General features: G+C 34.7%; 1 protein-coding gene across 11 annotated transcripts in view; it reads left to right on the top strand.

The window, feature by feature from the left end:
• The window catches only part of KDM6A (lysine demethylase 6A), a 168,113-nt gene that overhangs the window by 111,469 nt on the left and 39,897 nt on the right, over positions 1 to 16,747 (top strand). For 3 of the 11 annotated variants that reach the window (XM_031445376.2, XM_031445371.2, XM_064483249.1), the window contains 9 exons: positions 1,507 to 1,600; positions 4,473 to 4,599; positions 9,447 to 9,545; positions 9,691 to 9,910; positions 10,471 to 10,605; positions 11,057 to 11,212; positions 11,771 to 11,866; positions 12,806 to 12,907; positions 13,577 to 13,972. In XM_031445376.2, coding sequence (XP_031301236.1) covers positions 1,507 to 1,600; positions 4,473 to 4,599; positions 9,447 to 9,545; positions 9,691 to 9,910; positions 10,471 to 10,605; positions 11,057 to 11,212; positions 11,771 to 11,866; positions 12,806 to 12,907; positions 13,577 to 13,972 — 1,425 coding nt within the window. The remainder of the gene's footprint in view (positions 1 to 1,506; positions 1,601 to 4,472; positions 4,600 to 9,446; positions 9,546 to 9,690; positions 9,911 to 10,470; positions 10,606 to 11,056; positions 11,213 to 11,770; positions 11,867 to 12,805; positions 12,908 to 13,576; positions 13,973 to 16,747) is intronic. The other 8 variants (XM_031445375.2, XM_031445384.2, XM_031445374.2 and 5 more) reach the window with 7 other exon arrangements.

Genomic DNA, 16,747 nt, shown 5'->3' with positions numbered 1-16,747 from the left:
AGTGGTCTTCCTAAAATGTGAATCTGATTATATTGCTTGAACCCATTTCAGTGGTATGCCATTGTCTTACGATACAGTCTTTAGTCTTTAGCATGGTTTAGGAAGGTCTTTGTAAAGTTGTCTCTGCTTGTCTCTGCGTTTTCTGCCCAGTCTGCTAGTACTCTAAACTTATCATGTGCTCTTTCTTCCTATACTCAGTACAATAGGTTTTATTTGTTTCTCTGTCTGTATTGTTGACTACACTGTTGTCCCAGCAGTTCCTGTTATGTATTAGGTGCTCAACAAATACTTACCAGTTGAAGGAATTGAATTGAATAACTTGGTCTTTATCCTTCATTAACTGTCTGACTTTTTCAGATCAGATCAGTGTTTAAGGGGAATTCATTTACCTAATAAATAAGTTTACATAATAATTACTGTTAATCTCAATTCTTTCACATCTTCCCCATGTCGACATACTGTATTCATATAGCTCCTTATTTGTTTCCATAGCTCTTTACTTGTCTCATTGGATCCTTAGAACAACTCTAGATGGAAAGATGGCATTACCTCTGTTTTATGGATTTTGATCATAGTTTAAGTGGTTTGCCTGAGGCTCACACAGCTAGTTTTGTGTTTCTACCTCCTGTTTTTGGAAGGAAGAATTGTTTGCTCAGGCAGCTATGTACTATCAGTGATATGAATAAAAGCCACTTCAATCTATTATTCTGCCAAATATTTTTTAAAGGTAATATTTATGAGGTTTCTTTCGTTGGCTTCCCCCTGCCTTTATTGAGGGGGTAGGGGGAGAGTTACCTTAAGCTTTAGGACTGTAGCAATAATGGGTTTCAGTCATATTAGTACTTTTGAGGGGTGAACTATGGGTAATGGTTTCATTTAGAGATTTGCCCAAGGAACCTTAAATATCACAAAAATTATTAGACTATAATTATGGGAGGTTGGGTGTCTTTAAAATCATGTATGTATTATGAATTTTTCATAGGATATTTGATATGCCAGTAACTATCTTTTAAACTTAGATTTCAACTACTTTTGCTCTTAGATTTTTTTTTTTAAAGCATTTTTCGCATGTGCTCTATTGTTCATAGTAAGTTGCTTTGGAACTTGCTATTTCTAGGCAGACAGATTGTGCAGTTGGAGGTAGAATACTTCTCTAGCTTGATTAGTGTTATTAAATAAAGTTGAAATCATTTATGTTATTAAGTAGGTTGAGATGGTTTTCTTTTTAACTGTTGAGATTTGGCAGATTCTTAAAGGTCATATTTTAATGATGCTTCGTAATATTGAATGTTTTACTGGCATTAGGTAGTCTGAAGCATGGCCTGTTAACCACAACTGTCCAGTGTTAGAGGAACATTCAGTAATGGGATTAGCACTTTTCTCTTTCAGTTAATTTTTAAAAATATGCTAAAATATCAGTATTGTATAAATCTTAAGATATGATCTAATTCTTTAAAGATACTAATTTTATTTTCTTTAAATCTTTTTTTTCCCCTGCTCTTTTAGAGGAAGTATCATTCTGCAAAGGAAGCTTATGAACAGCTTTTGCAGACAGAAAACCTTTCTGCACAAGTAAAAGCAACTGTCTTACAACAGTTAGGTATGTAATAATTATATTTAGGATGTTGTAAATACTTCTTTTCATTGTTTTTACATGTCATGGATGATAAATATGTGGCTTATGTATTCTATTCCTTTTCTGTCCCTTTCCCCAGATTTGATAGAATTAATCTGAACCCATCATATTTCCACCCTCTGCCAAGCATCATCTATCTTACAGTCCATCTCATTATAGTTCTTCAGTGCAACTAGTCCTTTTAAGTTCTCAAAATTATACTCTGGTGTTTAACCTATGGAAGAAAGGCATTGAATACTTTGTGCCAGATATGATTAGTACTCAGTGAAGTTAAGTAATTTGCCTAAAGTCACTTAGTGATTGGTGAGCTTGCTTTCTCAGCTCTGTCAATAATATTAACTAAAACATTTTATCTAAAAATTGTGGAACATCTAACACTACAGTTTCTCTACGCATGCAGTTCTCTTGTAATGTTGAAGCTGAAGTAATGTCGTCATTTGGATGTAAATGTGTCACCATCACCAAGAAGATAATGATGGAGTTCTCCAGTATTTAATTTTGTTGCTTGGTTATTGAGCCACGTTTCTTGTTTATACTTGGTATTTCTTTTCCTTGAGCTTTTTAAAATTTGTTTTTGGTCTGGGCAAATAATTTATTGTTAATTTTTAGCCAATGTTGTAATAATGTGAATGTTTTCGAAAGATGACTTTTTAATATTTTAAAATCATTTAAACTTAAATTTTATCACTTATCTTCATGATATTAATGCATATTATATGTGTACAAAATAAACACATTGCCTTCAAATAAAACTTTTGTTTTTTTTAGTCTCTGGTTAAAATTTTACTTGAGTTATTCATACTTTTAAAAATGGTAGAAGTAATTAAATATTTGTTTTTATTGATTACATATAGTGTTTGAGTAATGTGAATTTGTATCTCTGAGTTAAAACAAGTTTATTAGTACAGCAAAAACGGTTTTGTGTTAGTTCTTAAAGTAAAAAGAACAAAGTGATGCCTTTAGAATAGATAGCTTACTCATTCAGCTAATATTTGAATACAAACCATTTTTTAATCCACATTATTTTTTTGTTTGGTGGGGGGGTAATTAAGTTTGTTTGTTTGTTTGTTTGTTTGTTTGTTTGTAGAGGAGGTGCTGGGGGGTGAACCTAGGACCTCATGCATGCTAAGTGTAATCCACATTATTTATAATTAAGGTTTTATGCATTTTAGCTGCAGTGAAAAATGTACCAATGGCAAAATGCATACATCTTTAAAATTTAAGAAATCGATTGAAATCGTTTGAATCACCTGTCCTCTTTGGCATCGGCTTACAATATTTCAGAGTGTGGAAGTAAACTTTTCATGGCTTTGAAAGGAAAAAATACTTCCCCTAATTGAGTCTAATTTATGCCTACACATCAATCTTTCCTACTTGCTTGTCACTGCTGCTGAAGCAACTCCTTTTAGAGCCTGTTACTCTAGGTCCTGTTCTTACTAGTAATAATAGTAGGCAAGATAAGGGGGGAACAGATGAATAAACGTGTGATTGACTTATATTTCCATAAAACATGGTAACTCAATATTCTTAAAATAACTTTTGGAATATAGCAACTATAATAAATGTCGTAACATAAAGGTCCTTATTTGTTATATGTACTGTGGACTATACACAAAGAACAGCTGATTTTATGCACTTGAATTGATCTGCAACTGATTGCCCAGCAAACTAAATCAGATTATTCCTGTGTGCCTTGAAGGTGTAGAATACATTATTCCATGATCCAATCTTTTGGTTACTTACATAGCCTTCTTGCTTGCTTGCTTGCTTATTTATCTGTCTATCTATCCATCTACTTATTATAACAATTGTATTTAAGCTGTGCCACATGGTGTTTTGATACACCCGTGCATAGTGAAATGATCACTACAGTCAAGCTAGTTCGCATATCCATCTCCTTATATAGTTACCATTTGTTTTTGTGTGTGGTGGGAGCACCTGAAATGTACTGTCTTAGCAAGTTTCTGGTATACATTACAGTATTGATAACTGTGGCCATCCTGCTGTACATTAGCTCTCTAGACATACTCAACCTACTTAACTGCGACTTTGTACCCTTTGACGAACATCTCCCCAGTTCCCCCACCTCACCATTTCTGGTAACCACCATTGAACTCTGTGCTTCTGTGTATTTGACTTTTTTAGATTCCACATTTAAGTGAGGTTATACACTATTTAAGTTTATTTATTAAATACTTGTGTTACCCATTTTGTACCATTCTTATTTGCACCATTTAAATATACTTTTTTTTATAGCCTTGGAGTTTTAAAAATTGTCAAAATGCTTTATAGCTTTTATTTTATACGAGGTGTGAGTATATGGCCAGTGCCAATAACGTGGGATTGTATGTGTGTGTTTTATTCTGAACTATCATTGATTACATAGCTTTATATATTTACTCCTTGGAAATAAATATTGGGTTAATAGACTGTCTTGGAGATTCTTAAATTGCACATAAATTTTTACATGGAACAGTGAATAAGACTTAACATCTTTATTTTCTTTGTTTCATATGTTGGAATTTTTTTCAAATAGAAAAATTAGAGAAGAAAAGGGGAAGTGTAGTTTGTAATCTACTAAGTGATAGGTCATTGCTTAAAATTGTTTTAATTTCTTTGGAGTGAAAATTCTTTATAGCTTTGACTGTACCTACCAGTGAGAGACTTTCTTATGACCAGAATTGACAGTTCTAAATTTTGGGAGTGTGTATAGCAAACTAATGAATAAATTGACTGAAAAGAGTATTTTTTTACTTGTTTGTTTTCTGCTTGGTATTGTTAAAAACAGAAGGACAATTAAGTCGTTCAGGTAAATATTTTTAATCATTTGCTGTAGGTTGGATGCATCATACTGTGGATCTCCTGGGAGATAAAGCCACCAAGGAAAGCTATGCTATTCAGTATCTCCAGAAGTCCTTGGAAGCAGATCCTAATTCTGGCCAGTCCTGGTATTTCCTCGGAAGGTGAGACTTATCAAGACACTTAGGTTTTGTTTTTATTTAAAGCTAAGAGTTTTGAATTATGATCTAAAATACTAGTTTACAGTTATAGCTTGATCAGTGTATTTTTCCTTTTAAATATATTTTATAACAAAGATTTCTAGAAATTAAAAATAAAAGAAAGCTTCTGAATGTGGTGGTTTTCTTACAGCATAATCTGGTCTATCAGGACATTTTTTATTTTGCTTATTGGATTTTCATTTGACTTAAATTATTGTTGGTTTTTAAAAAGTCTTATCATAGAGTAATTAATTCTTCATTAAAGTATTTAAATGCCTTTCTTTTTGATTTGTAGCATTTTCCTTATATGTCTTAATTCTGTTTGATGACTACCAGTAGCCAATGGAAGCTTGCTATTTATCATTTTGATCAGTGATATATACCTTAGAATGGGCATATTTGATTAACAGTAGATCTCAAATCACAGTTCTACTTGAAATCTTACAGTGAGAAAGTACATACATTAATATTGGATTTGTTGTAGGAGAAGTGACATGTAGTGAAAATAGTTTTTTGTAAGTGTGTAACCTTTTCTCTGTACTTTGAATGTCTCAGTTGTGCTTACTGATTATCTGGAACAACCTTATGTATATATATCTGATAGAATATATTTTTGGACCATCATCTGATTGTATTTTGGTTTCTAATTGGTTTTAGCTTTTGCAGTATGGTGGAAAGATCAGTCAACTAGGAGCCAAGAGACTTGGATTTAAGTCTTGGCTAAGCTACTATTTGTGAAATTGTGGATAGTACAATTAAACCTTTTGAGGCTTCCGTTTTCTGTTGGTTAAGAAGATTATATTAGATGAGTGGTTCTTAGTGGGGGGCATTTTTACCCCATAGGGGACATTTCTTAATGTCTGTAGAGACATTTTGCTTATCACAACTATGGGGAATGCTGCTGACATCTAGTGGGACAGCGCTCCACAGTAAAAGATTACCTGGCCCCAAATGTCAGTGGTGCTGAGGTCAAGAAGCCCTGAGTAGGTTGTCTATTAGATACCTTACCACTCTAAAGGTTCTCCTTTTATGATTTCTTTTGAGATTATTCTATTTTGTACTAATTTTAAGCTTTTTTCCGTTTCTTTTTCTATCGGAATATTTTACTTTGAGTGAGTTTGCCATATAATCACATTAAATTTTAGTATTTTGTATGGTTTCACTTTTTCCCTTTAAATTTAGCAAAATATATTTCTATGAGATGGAATAATATTAAGATACTTCCTTCTTTAAAAAAATTTGATTCCTCAATAATATACAGCAAGAGTTGAATGGAAAAGTAGCTATTTTTAGCAGGGATTTTTCTAATCCCTTCCCAGGCTTCTAAAATTATCTAATTTAGGTTGCTTATAATAAAGTTTGAGAATCCAAACTTTGTCTTTCTCTTTCACTAAAGATCTTTGGGAGCAGAAACTGGATCTTAACCATTTCTTTGTATCTCCTTGCCTAGCAAAGTGGCTGTTAAGTAAATGGAATAAATGAACAAACTAAACGCTGTTTGTGTTTAGAGCTAGCGCTGTTAGTACTAGAAGTAGGGCCTCGCCTGGTCATTGCCTCTAGTGTTAATGTTTATATATGAAAATTTCTTTTGATATAGATTAAAAGGAATGTGTACCAGAAAATATTTTCCTTTTGACCTAAGATAAAGATTAGTAGTCGTTTAATACAAAATAATAGTTTAGATGTCTTTTCAATGTAAGTTTTTTCTTAATTCTAGGCATATAAAATTAATATATGATGGAACATCTAAAATTACTATTTTAGTAATACCACAATTTTCAGCTGAGTGAGCACTGTTCTACAGGAGGTCCCCCCCCCCCCCCGTTAACTGATTTTTACATTTTAACCATTGTGATGCTTTTATTTGGATCTTTTTGGATAAAAATTTCCAAATATACAGTACACTTTACTGACTTCACAAGTAAAGGATACTTTCTACAGTTTAACTTGGTTTGGGATTCTAGATTATTGTGTTAGGTGTTCATTACTTTTTACCTACAATAATATAATTTGAGGACTATTTTAGACTTTTTTCTTTGTGTTTACTTTTCTTACTCTCTTTCACTGCCTTCTCATGTATTACTTCTAATCTGTTTTGTTGTGAGAAAATTTTTATGAATAAATTATATTTTAGAAGTTATTAAAGCTCTGAAGGAATACCTCAGGCTTCAGTAAGCAGCTTTGGCATTTGATGATCCTAATATTTTTGAGGCTTTTTATTACTTACCTCTGCATTCAGGTCTGTGTTGAAGATTGAATTTGTCATTTGACATGTGTATATCATAATGGAAACATAATGTGGTAATGCTGTTACTGTAGCACTAATCATTGACTGTGTTGTCACAGAACTATAAAATGTTAGAGCTGGGAGGTACCAGGGGGTCACCTGGTTCACCCTGAAAACTTGCCATTTTACAGATGTTTTAGAAAGTGAGTTCAAAGAAGTAAAATGTTTTGTCCAAGGTCACAGTCACACAGGTAACTAGTATCAGACCAGGGACTAGATCCCAGGTTCAGCCCACACCCAGTGCTTTTTCAGTTACACAGGGCTGTCTCAGGGGAACCTCGTTAGGTTTTATTAGGTTGGCAGTTGGATTGGGACATCTGTATTTGGGCACATTGGTTTCCTACTTTCACTTTGTAGGAACCGAATATGAAAACATTGGTTTGGGGAATTGCTGCTTATTCCTCCCAGCGGTTGGACAAATTTGTCTATAAATCGGAGCTTGGCTTTGATTTAACCAACAGCAAACAGAGCATGTTTTCTACCATTAGTTAAGCATTCCCTTTCTTTGTGGTGTCTGGCCCTGTTTGGCCTTGTTACTGCCCTCCTTTCCTGAATTCTCTCCTCATAAAACAGTTTGCAGACGCTCTTTGACACTGCCTTCTCTGTCTCAGTCACTGACCTTTCTTATATTGCCCCATCCTCAAGAGTAGTGATTCCTTAGGTTTATTTTTACCTCTCCTTTATAGGTATTCTGTGTTTTTATACCCTCTCTTCCATATATGGATGAATTCCAAATCTAGATTTCTGTACTTCAAGGTTTAAACCCCAGGACCAGATCTCCTATTCTTTACCTAGCATTACCCATTTTAGTATCCTCACCTCATGTCAAAGCCAGCATATTTCAAACCTCATTCATCACATTTTCCCCCAAACCAGCTCCTTCTCTTTTATTTTTGCCAATAATATCACCATTTCCCTCCTCTGTTTAATCAGGCTTAAAAACTAAGTTATAACCCCACCCCCATAAATATCGAATTAATCTGTCACAAAGTCTTTTTCTTTGTTGTCACTTCCGTTACTGTCATCCCAATTTTGGCCTATTCCAAACTAGCTAGTATAGCTACCGTCTTTTTTACTATCCATAATTTATTTTCCTCTCAGTTTGTCCTTATACATTGTTAGCAGATTAATATTCCTATAAAGTGCTTTCATCGTGCCATTCCTCTTGTTAGAAGAACAAACTTCAGGGTGTTCTTGGGTTGGATTTTAAATTCTCTGTTAGTATCTGTGCTATCATATGCATTAGGTTTTGCTCATACTGTTCAAGCAACATTTTGAAATGCCTTCTCTCACTTTCTCTGCCTGAATCAGTAGTTCCCAGATTTTTGGATTACTTGAATCAGTAAAATTTCAAAGAAAAATTCTGAGGATCAAAATACAGTGTATGGGCAAGTAAAGATATTTTAAAATTTTTTGCTATTTACTTAGTCAATACTCTTTCAAAATAACTCAATTATAATACAAACATAGTTTAATGGAAAATTTATGCATGTATGTGTATGTTGTTGTTTTTCTGTTTTGTTTGCTTGGCCAAATTGCCATATAGTGGTTGGTGATGGAAGTTAGTGGTCTAAACCGTAAGCATCTACACATATTCAGATCCCTTTCTCTTACTCGTCCCTTTCTTGCCTTTCCTAAATCCTGTAGTGTGTATTGTGGTCCCTTCTACCCTAAATTGTCAGACTAGTTACTGTCTGTGCTAGCCTTTTGATACAGTATCATGACATTATAATGTGTCTTTGATCCTCAACTAAATTGTAAGCTCCTTAGAGATGGACTGGGTTGTTTTTGTTTTTGTTTTTGTTTTTTCCCTTAGTGCCAAACACTAGGATAATTCTGTATTTATGTTTTCAGCTGTTCTATGTATCCATCAAGTACATCTACATTAAGAAAATGGCAGGTTCTTGAAACTTTAATCATCCCTTGCTACCCTTACTAGTCAGGAAATACTGTACTTATTTTATACTATTTCTGATAGTTACCTTGATATTAACTATGTCTTACATTTGTGTTTTTTATGAATTAAAGAATTACTGCCCTCATTGTTACTATTTAAGAAAGGAGAATTGAAATCTGATTCAGCAAGTCTTACCAACATAGAATGGTTTTCTTGGTTTCTAACCCTATATTCTTACTCTAAAGAAAACCAGAAATCAAGCGATATAAGTACAGTGGGGTGTGCGTGTGTTTTCTCCTCTTAGTATTATAATATTGAAGTGATATGACCTTTAAGTATTTTAATAGGTGTTAAAGCATGCTGTATTAATGAACTATCAGATAGACTATAATGTAGTTTTAAAGGATTAATTATAATGTCCATTATTATTATCATATATTTACACATTCACACAAATATGTTAGCTTATTTAAATAAAATTTAATAATTTAAATAAATTTATATTATTAAATGTTAGTTTTTTATCTGCTTTGACATACCCTTTCAGCAAATTATTTTATTAATCAATCAGTATTAATGATATTTTCTTGATTTTTTTTTTTTTTTCCCTTTTCCCCTCTCCTTTAGGTGCTATTCAAGTATTGGGAAAGTTCAGGATGCCTTTATATCTTACAGGCAGTCTATTGATAAATCAGAAGCAAGTGCAGATACATGGTGTTCAATAGGGTAAGATTTTGTATAAAAATAATGTCATTATAGTTGATACCCAAAGATATATATGTCACAGATAATGTACTTCATAGTTTATGTCATGTTATGAAGCTAGCAGTTCTTCTTAGTTGACTTCTTTTTTCTTAATTTCTCTTCCCAGCGTGCTATATCAGCAGCAAAATCAGCCTATGGATGCTTTACAGGCCTATATTTGTGCTGTACAATTGGACCATGGCCATGCTGCAGCCTGGATGGACCTAGGCACACTCTACGAATCCTGCAACCAGCCTCAGGATGCCATTAAATGCTACTTAAATGCAACCAGAAGCAGAAGTTGTAGTAATACCTCTGCACTTGCAGCACGAATTAAGTATTTACAGGTAAAATGTTTAAATAGCAGTTTTTTAAAGCACATGTTTCCCCATGACACTCAGGCAGGAGGAGGGTGGCTGGAAAGTTTGTCTAGTTGTGTTTTGATGTCTATAATTTGTTTCCATATTTTGTAAACATACCATAGCTTGTAATATTATTTTACTTTTCATTTTAAGTAAGATATGCAGTATTTTAAAAGATGCTCTTTTGTACATTTACTCTGTTGATGCATATTAATTTACATAATTTTTTTCTATGTACTGTCTACATTTTTAAGTTGTCATAGCATTTTAGAGAAAAGAACACAAACACTGTCTTTCACTCTTGCTTGGAGTTTCATGAGAAGACAGCTATAAGAACTCTGAAAACAGAGCTCAGTTTTGTTTTAATTCTCACAAAGGTTTATATTCCGGTTACCCTCATTATACTTAGTATCTTTCTGAAACCCCAAATTAAGAATCTATTTTCTTTTAAAAACAATTAGTTATAGCATTTAGGAAGATTTAGTGGACTTGCTCTTACTCAATTAGGCTTGTGTTAAATTTGCTTTTTACATAATTTTTCCTAGGCTCAGTTGTGTAACCTTCCACAAGGTAGTCTACAGAATAAAACTAAATTACTTCCTAGTATTGAGGAGGCATGGAGCCTACCAATCCCCGCAGAGCTTACCTCCAGGCAGGGTGCCATGAACACAGCGCAGCAGGTGAGAAGTTGGGTTATGTTCTGCAGGTGCCCAGCTTTAAGGGTTCTTTTCAGTCTGTAGTGGTCAAGCGTATTTTACTAAGCGCAAGAGGCTTTTATTACTGAAAGGCCTTTTTATTGAATTGTGAAGGGAATCGAGAGCAAATTAAAACTCCCTCTGATATGGGAAGAAATTTTGGGGTGCCAATTTAGAACCTTTGTGCATTTTCATGATTTTGAAGGAGATTTCTTAAAGTAATGCTGCAGTGGTTTATTTAATTTTTAAAGCAAGTTTTTCAAAGGAAGGTACACATTCCTCCATTGATGATTCATTTGATTTTGATTTTTCAATAATGCAATCAGCGATGTCCACATAGCTTTGAAAAGTATGCAGCTTGTAAAGTTTTATAATTTGAAGGAATGAATTAAGAATATATAGAACCCTATTTTTGTCTTCCTTCTGTGATTCTTAGGCATGTAAACCTCATCATCCAAATACTGAACCTGTATTAGGCCTCAGTCAAACACCAATTTCACAGCAATCCTTGCCACTACACATGATTCCTTCTAGCCAAGTAGATGACCTGTCCAGTCCTGCCAAGAGGAAAAGAACATCTAGTCCAACAAAGGTATATGTTTTAGAGAATTAGAAAATCCCAATCAAAACGAAACTCCCAACTGCCCTGAACTTGTGCAGTTTGAACAACATCTGTCCTTTATTTTAAATCTGTGGACATCAAAGAGTGAAAGGTTTGAGTTTTTCCATCCCAAATTCTTAGCATCATATTAAATATAGAAAGTAGGGATAAATTTGCATTCATCAAGTCATTTACTCATCTCCCTGCCGTTAAGATCTCAACACACTTTTCATCATCACTTTCTACTGACATTGAAATAAACTTAACGTTGGATCTAGTGGACAGTGTGGTATTTAGGTTAGTCATTGGGGCCATAGTTTAGGGGTGGGCCTTTTTGGGTGGCTTATTAAAGAGTCAATATTTTTTAAATTAATGATTTTCTAAAATTATTATGCATGTAAAATTATTTTTGAAAGAACTAAATGTCATAACATCTTTTTTATATGTAAATATTCCAATTCATAGTCATTTGGCCTCCATTAGTCATGATTGTTAATTCCATGGATTTAACCATATATTCTTTAATTTTTTAATATCAATTTTCCTCAGAATACTTCTGATAATTGGAGTAGTGGCCACGCAGTGTCACATCCTCCAGCACAACAACAAAGTCATTCATGGTGTTTGACACCACAGAAATTACAGGTATGTAAGATGCTTTTAACAGATTGTTTTTCCTAGTGAAAAAGAGTAGAGGTAGTAAGTTGTTAAGTTTTTTTAAGTATTAGTTCTTAAAGTTGAATGGCAGTAAAATCAATTAATATGCACATAAGTAAAATGAACCCACATTTACCGGAGTAATAAGAGATAATTCATTCTTATTTCTCACTTATTTTTAGGTTCCCCGCCCCCGCTCCTCTCTCAAATAAGTAGTATATTCTCATGGTTCAAGCTGCCTATGTATGAGTTTAGGGTATATAGAGTAAATTCTCCTTCCAATTCCTGCCCCTACCCCCTCAGTTCCCCTAATAGGCAGCCAGTGTTACTAACTTTTATCTATCTTTCCAGAGCTATGTCATGCACATACAAATATGCATCCCCTTTCTCTCATGTTATTTTTCTCCTTTTTACACAGATGGTAGAATGCTATATATACTGTTAATAATGTATTTTACAGACCTTCCTATGTGAATATATAAAGAGCTTTATTTTATGCCTACACCTTATTTCTTTATGTAGGTGTCATACTTTAATTAGGCAGACCACTAGTTTTGGACAGTCAGGTTGTCCTCAAACTTCTCCTCTTCAAAACAGTGCTGCTTTGAGTGTACTTGTCATAATGCATTTCTAAGCTTAAAGAACTTTCTGTGTAAATACTGACAAATACTGAATAAAATTTCATGCCCATTTATCTCAAAGATCACATTACAATAAACCTTTTTGAGATAAATGTTTATTCTTTACTTTCTCAAACTTCTTAAAGGACTTCATCTTACGGATCATTGCCGTTGGTCAGAAATCAGTATCTTCGACTAGACAGCGGTTCTGAGTTTTATCTGCTCATTTCAGGGAAAGGTTGCTTAGAATAGTGAGCTTGTTTCTTAGATATGTCTTTGACTGTATTCTCCTTTCTTCTTCTTCTAGCACTTGGAACAGCTCCGTGCAAATAGGAATAATTTAAATCCAGCACAGAAACTGATGCTGGAACAGCTGGAAAGTCAGTTTGTCTTAATGCAGCAACACCAAGTGTGTATAGCATTTATTTTCCCTAAAATTTTTTAGGATTTTGAGTATTTTTATTGACTGGAACATCATTTTAGAGTATGTTCATGTCCACTTCTACTTTCTACCAGTATTTGGTGGAATTTAGTAATCTATGCTTCTTGAAATACTGATAATGGACAGAGATTTTTAGGGAAAAAACAGCTATATATTTGATTTTGAACACAGGACTTAGAGTTTTATTATTTGTTTAAATCCTATTTTGCATGGATTTTATTTATATTATTTAATACTTAACAAGCTGTCCTAAACTGAGGTGGGGTTCTTTCGAGCTTGTTTAGTTTGGAGAATCTGGCATATAAATATGATAGAATGGAATTTTGAGATCCCTGTTTTGTGATTGAAGAAAAGACCTATAAATTTGAGTCTTTTTCCATAGTTTTCAGCTGCTTTCTTTTGTCATTACTAAAGGGATATTTCTTAAAAAAAGAAACATTCCTGCTTTTTTTGAGGAAGCTAATCTAAATATGAACAAACACAATTTCTTTTTTTGAAAAAATATTTTTTAGCCAGGGATTACTTAGTTAAACACCTTCATATTCTGGTTCTGTTCCACATGGGCCACACAGGCAGCATTTCTTTTTCTTTTTCTTTTCTTTCTTTCTTTCTTTTTTTTTTTTTTTTTTTTGACAGATGAGACAAACAGGAGTTGCACAGGTACGATCTACTGGAATTCCTAACGGGCCAACAGCTGACTCATCACTGCCTACAAACTCAGTCTCTGGCCAGGAGCCACAGCTTGCTCTGACCAGAGTGCCTAGCGTCTCTCAGCCTGGAGTCCGCCCTGCCTGCCCTGGGCAGCCTTTGGCCAATGGACCCTTTTCTGCAGGCCATGTTCCCTGTAGCACATCAAGAACGCTGGGAAGTACAGACACTATTTTGATAGGCAATAATCACATAACAGGAAGTGGAAGTAATGGAAACGTGCCTTACCTGCAGCGAAACGCACTCACTCTACCTCATAACCGCACAAACCTGACCAGCAGCGCAGAGGAGCCGTGGAAAAACCAACTATCTAACTCCACTCAGGTAATAGGACTGACTGCCTTCTTGTTGGCTTCTCACATAATAGTTATCTTTATTTATTTGACTTTATGCATTTTGAGAGAAGAAGAAATAGAAGTTTGGAAACTGTTTTCATAAGCATTTATAGTACTACAATGTTCCTACTACATCGTGACTCTGTATTATATGTATGTGAGTATATTTTCTTTTCCATAGAAAGTTTACACACATAGGTAATGTTAGAAATTTCTAAGGGAAAAAGAAAATAGATCATACAGTCTCCCAAAATCCACTGTTCAATTACAATGGCACCCTGAGCACTTATGGTGATGTTTCTTAGTTTACTTCTGCATGTGTTGCCTACTTAAGATCAGGTCTGGTAGGAGAAAAAGACCGCTAAAGAAGCAGTCACCATAAATTACTATGAAGTGTGATCTTGGGAAATTGCTATCAAAGTAGGTAGGAGAGCACGTATGTTTGAGTTTCCAGAAATTAGAGAATTTGGGACAAGAGAGAGCTGGTAAAGTTATCTAGAGTATGGATTAAGAAAGGGGGTTGGAATATGAAGCTGAAGGAGGTAAAGGAAGTTGCCTAATTTGTCTTGATGGCAGAGTGGAGCCACTGAAGTTTTTGAATGGACTTCAGGAATATTATTTTTATCAAAGATATGTGCCATATTGTACTCAGTAGTTCACTGTTAGACATTTAACTTCCAAGTTTTTACTTCAGAATATCCACAAAATTTTCCCTGTATTCTGGGTTATTTCCGTGGAGCAGATGCTCCAAAGTAGAACTGAAGGGTCAAAGAGTAAGTATTTTAAAAAAATGTTGTGAATATGTACTGCCAAGTTACTTATACCTTTATTAGTCTCCTGGAAATACTTGACTTACTGCTGGCTAGCCTTTTATTATTGGTAAAACTGAGATAAGTTCTTTTTCTAAGACTTTTAAATTTATTCTTGAAGTACTATTCTTGGTAGAACCATCTTTTCTAGAGTGATTAGTAATTTTATTCACTCTTAAAGAAATTTTGAGCACCCACTGTGTTCATGTGAATAAAGATCTGAAAGAGTTACAGAAGTGAGGCCTGAAGATATTTGTGATGAGAGTGTTCCAGGTCTAGGGAGCAGCAGGGAGCAATAGGCTCTAAGGCAAGAGTGTGTTTTGTATATTTAGGGACAATTAAGGTGGCAGTCATGGCTGAGCAGGGCCAGCGAAGGGCGAGAGGACAGGTAAATGTGGTCCAGCTAGAGACAGGCTGGCTAAATCATGTTCAGCCTTGCAGGCCATTGTAAGGATTTGGGATTTTGTTCTGAGTTAAATGGCAAACTGTAGGGAGGTTTGAATGGAGGAGTGACATGATCTGACTTAGTTTCAAATTAGATCCCCTCTCCTACTTTGTGGGTAGACTAAAGGAGGCGAGCATAGAAATGATATGACTAATTTGGAGATTACTGCTGTAATCTAGGTTGAGGTGGTGGTGGCTCGACCCAGAGTGGCTGCGGTAGAAGTGGTCGACTTTTGGGTACATTTGGGTGGTAGAACTGACAGGATTAGCTGATAGAGTGGAGTGGGGTGTGAAAAAGAGGGAGTCTAAGCTAGCCTGACTAGGAAACGTGGACAAGATTGGATGAAATCACCAAAGGGTGAGAATAGGTTGAGAAAAGAAGAGAACTTAAAACTGAGCCTTGGAGCATTCCAGTATAATAAATAGGTCAGGAAATTGAGGAACTCACAAAGAGGACTAGAAGGGGAGTGCTCTGTGAGGGTAATAGGAGATCTAGGAGAATGTGAGTGAGGCCCTGCAAGCCAGATGAAGAAAGTCTTTCAAGGAGGAGCCCATGATCAAAGTGTAAATTGGGTGGGGGTAGGGCAGGGAGAAGGTGTAGCTCAGTGGTAGAGCGCATGCTTAGTATGCACGAGGTCCTGGGTTCAACCCCCAGTACCTCCATATATATATATATATATATATAAAAATATAATTTACTTCCCCCTGCCAAAAATTTTTTTTTAAAATGCATATATCAAATAATGGTTATCAGTTTAGTAAGTAAGGTGAGGAAATTAACACAAGAGAAAGAGGAGAGAATTGTTAGAGTAGGTGAGAGGATGAGATTTTGGGAGTTCAGTGTCTTTTAAAGGTTAAAAGGTTTAGTTAAAAGGATAACATGAGATTTTTGTTAGAATGCCTATAGTGCTAATGTATAATTGGCAGTTAATAAATGAGAACCTTGTTTTGACTGTGACTATATGATTCTGTTATTCTTATGTTACACCTAATTTCCTGACTTGCTTAGTTGCTGAAGTTTTTCAGGAAATACTCCCTTAACCCTGTTTTGGAAATTTGCTGTCAGTTAAAAACAATTCTAGCGAAGGAACCCTCTGTTTACAGCCCATGGAGTCTCTGTCCATGACTGAATACTAAGTGGCAGAGAGCTCCAGCCTTTGCTTTGCAGGACTCTAAAGGCCAGTGTCCACTGGAACGTTATAATGTAGGTAATGCAGTTGGGAAAGTTGTCTAAAAATTTCTATTGAACTGATTGTAGGTGAGAAGTTTCCCAAATGAGGTTTTTGCACGATTACTAAAGCTGGGGAGCCTCTGTCTCTGGTATGAATATATTTAGAGGCTTTGTCAATACCATCTTATGTAAACCATTTGAAATATTTTTCATAAGTTGTAATGAAAACTGGACCCTTGATTGACCTGTGTGGTATAGCTACTTTTTAGCTTTTGATGTTAGGAGGAAATAGAGATCTGAATTAATTTAAATTACAGTTTTGAAGAGTTCGTTCACAGGT

Source organism: Camelus dromedarius, chromosome X (genome assembly GCF_036321535.1).
Source record: "Camelus dromedarius isolate mCamDro1 chromosome X, mCamDro1.pat, whole genome shotgun sequence".
Classification (NCBI taxonomy): domain Eukaryota; kingdom Metazoa; phylum Chordata; class Mammalia; order Artiodactyla; family Camelidae; genus Camelus; species Camelus dromedarius.
This window is presented reverse-complemented; position numbering and strand designations above follow the sequence as displayed.